A 10,061-nucleotide genomic window follows, 5' to 3' on the forward strand; every position below is an offset into this window, starting at 1 on the left:
TGCTAGGGGAGAGGACCTCAAAGCGATTGTGTATTTCTAAACAATCAGAGTGAACCCTGGGCCTCCTACTTCTTTGAGTCACGTTTCTCCATATATCTGGCTCCTGTGTTGAGGAGCCAGCGTTGGTCCACAGACAGCTTTCCGGGTCATGTGGCCAGCATGACTAAACCGCGTCTGGCACAACGGGACACCGTGACAGAAACCAGTGCACACGGAAACACTGTTTACCTTCCCGCCGCAGTGGTACCTATTTATCTACTTGCACTGGTGTGATTTCGAACTGCTCAGTTGGCAGGAGCTGGGACAGAGCGACGGAAGCACACCCCGCCACAGGGATTTGAACCACCAACTTATTTTTTTAAAAAAATCTTTTTTTCCTTTATAGCAACCAAATAAAATTTCTTCATCACATATATCTTTGCTCAAATTGAGCTTTTACTTCCTCCCGTCCCCCTCCCTTGACTTCCATATATAATCACTTTTATCTTAGCATTTCTAAATCACCCTATTTACCTTATCTCCATACTTAAAAAAACTTACTTCTAATATTTATAAACAGGTATCAAATCATAACCTAACGAAAAGGAGGTTCTGATCCTGTGCAGTGCCAGGGCATGAAGCCCAACATTTTTTTTAATCCCTATTTTTACTTTATGTTAAAGTGGGCTTAAAAACACACATCCCCAGCCCCATCCTGGAATTCCTTCAGGGGTGGATGTGGGGTGGCGTGGAAGGACCCCAGGACGGCACAGGGCTAAACTGGCCCAATCTGGGGGTCAGAGGGCTTTTGGGGGGAAGGGTCCGTGCGTGCACAGCCCTAGTAGAAACTAGCCTACTGTAAAAGGTAAAATACACTTCTTCTTTTCCTCCACCAACTGGGCTGAGAATGGCTTCCCGCTAATAACAGTGGAGAAATCCTCCATTTATTTTATAACCTTCTCTTAAAACTGCATCGATACTCTGGTTCCCTGAGAACCGGGAGTTCTCTTTCGCGGGGCTCGAAAACAGTTCGCATTGGCGGAATGGACCATATGCAAATCCTCCAAGCCAGCAAAGTGCGCCGCCTCCAAGATCGCAGAGATAAAGTACAGACTGACATTCCTTCGTTGAAAGGTGGGACTTCTTCTTGGTGACGTTTGATGGTATTATTTTTTCCCCCTTGCCTTAAGCTACACTAGCTATGAAACCAAACCTTATGAGCAACACTAGCTATGAAACCAAACCTTATGAGAAACAGTTGAAGGAGTTGGGTAGGTTTTCGTCTGGGGAAGAGGAGACTGAGAGGAAATAGGATTGTTGTTGTTTAGTCGTGTCCGACTCTTCGTGACCCCCTGGACCAGAGCACGCCAGGCACTCCTGTCTTCCACTGCCTCCCGCAGTTGGGTCACACTCATGCTGGGTCAAGAGTCTCCTCCAGCACCATAATTCAAAAGCATCAATTCTTCGGCGATCAGCCTTCTTTATGGTCCAGCTCTTACTTCCATACATCACTACTGGGATAGCTTTAACTATACGGACCTAAAGATCCGTCAGATGGGAAGAGGGAACAAGATTGTTTTCTCCTGCAACTCTTAAAAATCTTCAGTCTTGCCGGATCTGTTCCCCAGCATCTCTCCAACCCCGATAGATCAACACACTGCTTTTTTTCCTTAATTTTTTTAAAAGGGTACTCTCATTTCCCTACTCATATTGAAATACTGCCCCGCAATGAAGCCAAACTTAGATTCACAAAGTTGGTCTTTAAGGTGCTACTGGAAGGAATTTTTTTATTTAGATTCACAAAGTGTTTAAGGGGGTACCCCTGCGTCCCCTCCAGAAAAAAAGCACTGGATCAACAGCAAAAAAGATTCTTATTAAGAAATTTTAAAGGCTGTAGTAGTCTCTGGAGTAAGGGGAGAGTACACTGCTCTATTTTCCTTCGTAAATCTATGGCTAAGGGCCGCCGCTTCTTACTGAATGGAAGGGAGGGGATTCCTCGAGCTACGTCACCGACTCCGCCTCCCAGGTGCTTCCGCGGCGAAGAATGGCTGTTTTGCAATAGCAGCAGCGGCAAGCCCGGGAAAAAAGTCATGTCCGGGCGTGACTCCGGATTGGAGGAAGCTGAAGCGGCGTCTGGCTTCTCCGATCTGAGCGACTCCGAATTCCTGCAAATCGAGGAGCCGGAGGCTGGGTAAGCAGGCGCCTCCCTCCCTACATTTTGTTTCTGACAACCTCCGCATCCGCATTTCCAAAAGTACCACCCGATCCCGCCGGGTCTCCACGAGGTTTGCTTGGGGGGATTAGTGTCATAGACTCATAAAATTGTAGGGTCGGAAGGTTCCCCGAGGATCATCTAGTCCAACCCCCTGCAAGGCAGGAATATGCAGCTGTGCCATACGGGGATCGAACCTTCAGCCTTGGCGTCGTCAGCACCATTCTTTAACCAACTGAGCTATGTCTAATATTACACAAGAATCAGGTAGGTAGCCGTGTTGGTCTGACACAGTAGCTATATATATATATATATATATATATATATATATATATATATATATAATGTATGTATGTATGTATGTATAAAAAGGTCCAGTAGCACCTTAGAGACTAACTAAGTTTGTTCTTGGTATGAGCTTTCGTGTATTCAGGTATCTGAAGAAGTGTGCATGCACACGAAACCTCATACCAAGAACAAACTTAGTCTCTAAAGTGCTACTGGACTTTTTAAATTTTTTAATATATATTTCTATTGCGTCAGACCAACACGGCTACCTACCTGAATCTAGAACCATGGAAGGAACATTGAGCCGCGTATCTGAAGAAGTGACCATTACACAAGAACAATTTGTGTATAACCCTTCAAAAGGTCTATGTTTGGTAAGGCAAGCTGATACTTTTGCTTGCTGCAGCAAGACTATCGGTTGAGTTTGGAAATAGACCTTTGGTATAAAAATGCATGGAGGTTGGGTGTCACTGAGAAGATAACCCACAATGTAATGGTGCGGAAAGGAAAGGGGGGGAACAAATGCCTTTTATGCCATCAGGGGTCTATTTATTTTATATACTAGTGAAAAGGATTGGCAAAATATGATGTTAGACACATCACTAAAACCTGGATTTTGTGACCATGCATACTTACTTTAGCTGGAGAAGATGACCTTGTTGTTGATGAATGCTTCCGCACAGTGATGGCAGAATAACCTAGGAGGGGCTGAATATGGATATTATAAAGACTTGCCTTGTTGCTGGCAGCTGGGGGAAATCCAGTGTGGGATGGTGGTTAGAGTTCTGGGAGACCAGGGTTCGAATCCTCACTCAGCCACAAAGCTTATGGGGTGACCTTGGGCCAGTCACTATCTCTCAGCCAAACCTTAACTCACTGGGTTATTGTGAGGATAAAATAGGGAGAAGTATGCACGCCGCCCTGAACTCCTCAGAGGAAATGAAATAAATAGATAACGCTTGCAGGGGTGGGGACAGATACAGTGGTACCTCGGGTTAAGAACTTAATTCGTTCTGGAGGTCAGTTCTTAACCTGAAACTGTTCTTAACCTGAAGCACCACTTTAGCCAATGGGGCCTCCTGCTGCCGCCGCGCCACCAGAGCACGATTTCTGTTCTCATCCTGAAGCAAAGTTCTTAACCCAAGGTACTATTTCTGGGTTAGCGGAGTCTGTAACCTGAGGCGTATGTAACCTGAAGTGTATGTAACCCGAGGTACCACTGTATTATTGGTTTCCTTAGATATGTAACAAAATATAACTTGGCAAGTAAACATAATACAGTGGTACCTCAGGTTACGGACGCTTCAGAAATCGTTCTCCGGTGGCGTGGCGGCAGGAGGAGGCCCCATTAACGAATTGAGTTCTTAACCCTAGGTACCACTGTAATGACTTTTAATGACATGAGTCAACAGTGTGATGCGGCAGCTAAAAAAGCCAATGCAATTCTGGGCTGCATCAATAGGAGTATAGCATCTAGATCAAGGGAAGTAATAGTGCCACTGTATTCTGCTCTGGTCAGACCTCACCTGGAGTACTGTGTCCAGTTCTGGGCACCACAGTTCAAGAAGGACACTGACAAACTGGAACGTGTCCAGAGGAGGGCAACCAAAATGGTCAAAGGCCTGGAAACGATGCCTTATGAGGAACGGCTAAGGGAGCTGGGCATGTTTAGCCTGGAGAAGAGGAGGTTAAGGGGTGATATGATAGCCATGTTCAAATATATAAAAGGATGTCACATAGAGGAGGGAGAAAGGTTGTTTTCTGCTGCTCCAGAGAAGCGGACACGGAGCAATGGATCCAAACTACAAGAAAGAAGATTCCACCTAAACATTAGGAAGAACTTCCTGACCGTAAGAGCTGTTCGACAGTGGAATTTGCTGCCAAGGAGTGTGGTGGAGTCTCCTTCTTTGGAGGTCTTTAAGCAGAGGCTTGACAACCATATGTCAGGAGTGCTCTGATGGTGTTTCCTGCTTGGCAGGGGGTTGGACTCGATGGCCCTTGTGGTCTATTCCAACTCTATGATTCTATGAAAATAACCTTGCCTTTCGTTCAACCAGGCATTCTGAGAAGCCAAGTTGTTCCCTTGGCCCTCCTACAGAACCTGAGGGTGGCGATGTGGCGAAAGGGAACGTGCTTGAAACAGCGAAAAGAAAGAGATCGCATGTGCCGCTCGAAATCTTCCACCTGCGTTACCTTTCAGTCACGGATATATCCGCGCAGGTGTGGTGCGAACAGCAAATGGTTTACAGGCGAGAGCGTCCAGACCTGATGTCTCCTGAAAATATTGTGCTGTTGAACACAGGAAAGAGCATTCACCTCGCCAGAGGTAAGGGTGCTTTGCAGTCCATTCCCTGCTTCTTCAAAACATGTTTTTTTGCAGCACAAAGTTCTGATTTAGAACTTAAAGTGGATCAGGCCAATGGCCCATCTAGTCTAGCACCCTGTTCTCAAAGTGGCCGACCAGACGCTTGCGGAAAGCCTGCAAGCAGGACCCAAGCAAAATATAATTCTCCCCTTCTGCGGTTCCCAGCGATTGGTGTTCAGGGGCAGGTAAAGGGTAAAGGACCCTTCACAGCGGAGGTCTTGTTGGCATCCGTCTGTCTCAAGAGACAATGGAGTACACCTCCAGGGGTAAAGTCAAACCTTACCCAGGTGACCTCCCCAGGGTGCAAGCCTGGGTGGTGTGTTAACTGGGTGTTAACTCTGGAAGTGTACGCTTGATTCTGAACGAAGACCACAATACACATCAAGAGGCTTAGTTTGGTCAAAATCGAGTGTACATTTCAAGATTTAAGTCTAAATACACTACTTCTGGTGAATGAGCCACTAGAGGGCTGTGGAAATTTGTGTCCTGGGCTTTTTAGACTCGTCTCCCCATGTCCTGTCTGAAACCAAAGGGGGGCATTGTTTGCCACAGGTGAATTCTTTTTAGCTCTCCTACTCCACTAGTAAGGAGTCCGGTGTAGTGAAAAAAGATGGAGGTTGATGGGGCAGTACCCCACTTTCCCACATGGACCAGCATCCACTGGGCTCATCTTTCCTCTTCCCCTGTCCTTGTTTTCAACACAGAGCTGGAAGACCATGACCTGGTGACGGTCAGCACCACAAGTCGAGAAGATTCCTGGGCGATAAAAGTGCTGAATCTTCTGGGGATGCTTTTGGTGCTGCAGGAAGGTATGGGGGCTTCCCTTGAGTCAATGAGCCGCCCACATTACTCTGGGGCTATACTAGATATAGATATGCTGGTACTGATATTGATGTTGTATTTTTGGTTTGGGGTCTTGTGATTTATATGGAGATTGTTTCCTTTTTTAATAATCTTTATTAATTTAAATTACTCACATACACAAAGAATTTACAATCTCATACTCCAAAAAGAAAATTAAAGAAAAAACAATTAAGAAAAGAAAAAAAGAAAAAAATACAGAAAGAAGAAAGAAGAAAATGCAGATTTACATGCATAAAAAAACTTAATCTTCCTAATTAATACTTAAATAAACACTTAAATAAAAAAGACTTCTGACAAAACGAGTCTTCCAATCATTCTCATTGTACTGTTTATACTGCCATTGTTTTTTCCGCACAGTTTTATATTCTTTAATATTGTTCCCGTCTACTCCACAAACAGTATTTGTCGTGTTTACAAGTATCACTCAAGTTCTGCTAATATGGTGTGGTTGGTACAATATGATCTTCATTCTCCATTCTCCAAATATATGGAGATTGTTACCATTTGGTTGTGTACTTTTTGATGAGTTTTATTTATTGTTTATGACATTATGTTTGCAATTGTGTAAATCTTGTCAACAATGGAGAGGCGGCATACAAATAAAATGACGATGATCTAATATATTGCATCCTCTTTTACTGAAGGTCACCGTGTGCGAGAATTTCCAGTGTTTGGAGTGCTGGAAGACATCTTTGTGGTTGGGGTCATTGATCAGCTGGGTTATACACCCAAAGGAGAGCTGGAGCTGAATGAGCTGAAGACCCGGAACAATGCCTCCATGCCCTCGGCAGCACAGAAAAAGCGGGACCGTTTTCAGGTGAGTCAACGAGCTGCTGGCTGCAGGAGGCATCTGCCTAGCTTGCGAGTTGCTAAGCCAGGTGCAGCTGTGCCGCGTGACTGCACGTGGCAGAGCTCCTGCTTTGCACACAAGACATCCCAGGTTCAATTCATGAGGAAGAGTGTTGGCTGGCACTCGTTAGGACTGGTTGGGTGGAAGGAAAGGAGCCCAACAGTAGGTGGCGCCAGAGCCAACTGATGCCAGTTTTGTTGAGTTCCGCAAGGGCAACACAGAGACAGAGGAGGAGGAGGAAGGTGATAGGCAGGGCCACCCCTGGACTGGTTATTAGTGAGAAGGCAGGCAGGTGGGGGTTTGCAGGGCAGTGCCCCATTTGGCCAATGGGCTGGCCTCCAGTACAGTGGTACTTCGTTAAGAACTTAATTCGTTCCGGAGTTCCGTTCTTAACCTGAAACTGTTCTTAACCTGAGGTACCACTTTAGCTAATGGGGCCTCCTGCTGCCGCCGCACCGCCACCACACAATTTCTATTCTCATCCTGAAGCAAAATTCTTAACCCAAGGTACTATTTCTGGGTTAGCGGAGTCTGTAAACTGAAGCATCTGTAACCTGAAGCGTCTGTAACCCGAGGTACCGCTGTACATTTAAAAGCACTATAATGCCCCTTTCAACAAACTTGGCTTCTCCCAGAGAATTCTGGGAGCTGTAGTTTGTTTAGAGTGCTGAGAGTTAGACCATAGATTGTAGAGCTGGGGATCATCTAGTCCTATCCCCTGCAAAGCAGGGATATGCAGCTGTCCCATACGGGGATTGAACCTGCCACCTTGGCGTTATCGGCACCAGGCTCTAACCAGCTGAGCTATCCACTTGCTAGAAAGCTCCTATCCCCCTCGCAGAACTTGCAGAGTGGTGTGACAGCCAGTCCCTTTTCACAGGGAAATCTGAAACGATTTTCTATTGCTATACACTGCTTTGATGTTTTGTGAGAGGCTGATGAAGGCAAATGCTTTTGTAAATAACTCACCCGAATTAAGTGTCAGGTGTCTGTTGTCTTAACATACGCATCGTTGGTATTATTTCCAGGTCTTTCTGTATAAGTATCTCTTTGACGCCATGGTGCGAGGGTGCCTGGCGCCGGACAGTTTTCTCCAGCGACTCTACCTGAGGCCCGAGCAACCGCTTGGCCCCCACGTCCAGGATCAGGCCCGGAAGTCGGGTTTCACGGTGAGCCGCTTCCAGGACCTCCTGGAGCTGCTGTCCCTCAACCTGACACACTGTGAGATCCCCGCCATCGACCGTTTGCAAATTGAGTACATCCACCAGGATTCCGGCGCCACACTTGGCACTGAGGTCTTGGCCTATGACCAGGATGAGGTTGGAGCCGCAGTGCGGTATTTCTTGGCCTACTGGAAAGGGCAGCGGGACTCCAGAGGGGTGGATGTTGAGGACGCCTGGAAGTGCCGCTATTGTGCCTACGCCGGCATTTGCGAATGGAGGATGGGGAAAGCCGGCAGCCCAGCAGAGCGGTGGAAAAAGTCCAAGTGACGTTGGTATGACCCAACCTTTGGGGACAAAAGACTAGGCCGCAGTCTCCAGAGATCCACAGGACCATCCCTTTGTGCAAATCAGGGTTTCCCAAACTTGGGTCTCCAGCTGTTTTGGACTACAACTCCCATCATCCATAGCTATCGAGACAAGCAGTCAGGGTTGATGGGAATTGTAGCCCAAAAACATCTGGAGGCCCAGGTTTGGGATAAGCTGGTCCTGATGGTACAAAGTTTTCCACCTTCACAGTTTTGCTTCACCAGTTTGAAGAGAGCATCTTTTTTCCCACCACCACGACTGCTACTGCCCCCAGCCAGATGTTTTAATAGCCTGCACTGGTCTGGGTCAGGGCTGAGGGAAACCTGTGGCCTTCCAGATGTTTTTGGACACTGGTTTCCATCAGCCCCAGGCAGCATGGGCACTGGTTAGGGGTGAACTGAGCTGTAGGCCATCACCTCTGGATAATAATAATATTGTTATTGGACCAATCTCTGATCCAGCCCAACACTTTACATATCCCAAGTTTATAAATGATATTGGACTACAACTCCCACAATCCCTCACTCATTGGCTGGGGCCCAACATCAGCCTCTTGTATAGGACCATTGGGAATTTTTTGCAGTTCTAAACAGGTCCCCAGTTCTTCTACATCAGCTTCCAAAAAGCTCTTCCTTCTATTCAGCAACTGCCAGCTGTGGTGGTTGATGTGCCCTAATGCAGGAAGAAGAAGAAGAAAGGGGAAAGACGGTGTCTCAGAAGCAATAAGGTTTTAATGGCCTGACACGCTCTAAAAATGTCTTCCCCTAGAAGGGCTTCCTTCTGCAACATGACATCCTCCACCAGGAAAACGGAACAAGGCAGCCTGCACCAATCTGGTGCAGTGGGACTGATGGCAGCTGTAGTCCAGCACATCTAGAGGGCACCAGGTTGGCGAAGGTTGGACTGAGGTCTCAGGGTGCCCCATGTTTGGTGCCCCTGTGGCAGCCATGTTCAAAAGGCCATCTTTAGTCCCACGCTCCTCTAAGACACCCATCTCCCTCTTTCACCCCTTTTCTGGTTATTGGTGCATTCCATTTTCTTTCCACTGCTTGTCGGTGCATTCATGAGCCAGACCATCATGCCAAGAAAAGAGGGGAATCTGTACTTGTGGCTGTTCCAAAGGACATTGTGTGTGTTTGTGTGTATATTCAGCCTTTCTGGCTTGGATGTGTTGATACAAATGCTCTGTTTTAAAAAATAATTTAAACCCCGCTTTTCCAGTGAAATGAAACAATTATACAATCAATTCCCCTGGAGAGCAGTTGGCCTTGGAAGTGGTATGGAAAATTCCCCACCCTGTTCGGAACCAATGCTTGCAACAAGGATTCTCAATGGGGCAGATTTCTGTCTCAAATGAGCCTGTTCTCTGCAAATGTGATTCTGGGCTGCAGCCAATAATACTCCTGGTAGACCTATTGAAAAGCGTAGACATGATGAACTTGGGCCAATTCGTTTTAAAGGGTCTGCTGTCAGTAAAATTTAATTGGCTACAGCGCTTTGTGTTGGCTAGGCTTCTGCAGAAGCCTGGTTAGGATTTCCAGAAAGAGCCCTGAGCAACTGCATTTCATGGTGCGAGAGCAAACTTTGTCTTGTATTTGCACCGAAGGGAAAAGAGAAGCACTGCAGGTCGATGCCTGAAAATGACCTGATTACGCTGAAATTGTAAATGGAATTTTCTCTGCAGAATTCAGATCCTCCCCATGTTTGAGCTGAACCTTGATTGTTTACATGCAAACTGGTGCTCTGTAACCTTTCTCATATTGATCCAGCACGTATTTCTTGGATATTTATATATCCATTTACTTATATATACATATATATATATTGTATTTGTATAACTGATATGTAGCATTTTTCCTTTAGGTTTCCCGCCCCGCCCCCTAAAAAAACATCAAGAACACTTATATGCTATCAAGAACACTTTTCTAATTTCTTTTACAAAATGCTATACTGGGAATAAATTTGATTATTAAT

At 46.1% G+C, this 10,061-nt stretch overlaps 1 protein-coding gene across 1 annotated transcript; it reads left to right on the forward strand.

Annotated features, from left to right (window-relative positions):
* Positions 1-1,928: 1,928 nt before the first annotated feature.
* On the forward strand, positions 1,929-10,061 carry EXO5 (exonuclease 5; the record flags this gene model as incomplete). Its single annotated transcript, XM_081173112.1, has 5 exons — positions 1,929-2,170; positions 4,537-4,805; positions 5,549-5,653; positions 6,353-6,525; positions 7,587-10,061. The coding sequence occupies 5 exons, from the start codon at positions 1,929-1,931 to the stop codon at positions 8,046-8,048; spliced, it is 1,251 nt and encodes a 416-aa protein (XP_081029238.1). The 3' UTR covers positions 8,049-10,061.

The sequence above is a fragment of the Podarcis bocagei genome (assembly GCF_964188305.1).
Source record: "Podarcis bocagei genome assembly, chromosome: 15".
Lineage (NCBI taxonomy): Eukaryota > Metazoa > Chordata > Lepidosauria > Squamata > Lacertidae > Podarcis > Podarcis bocagei.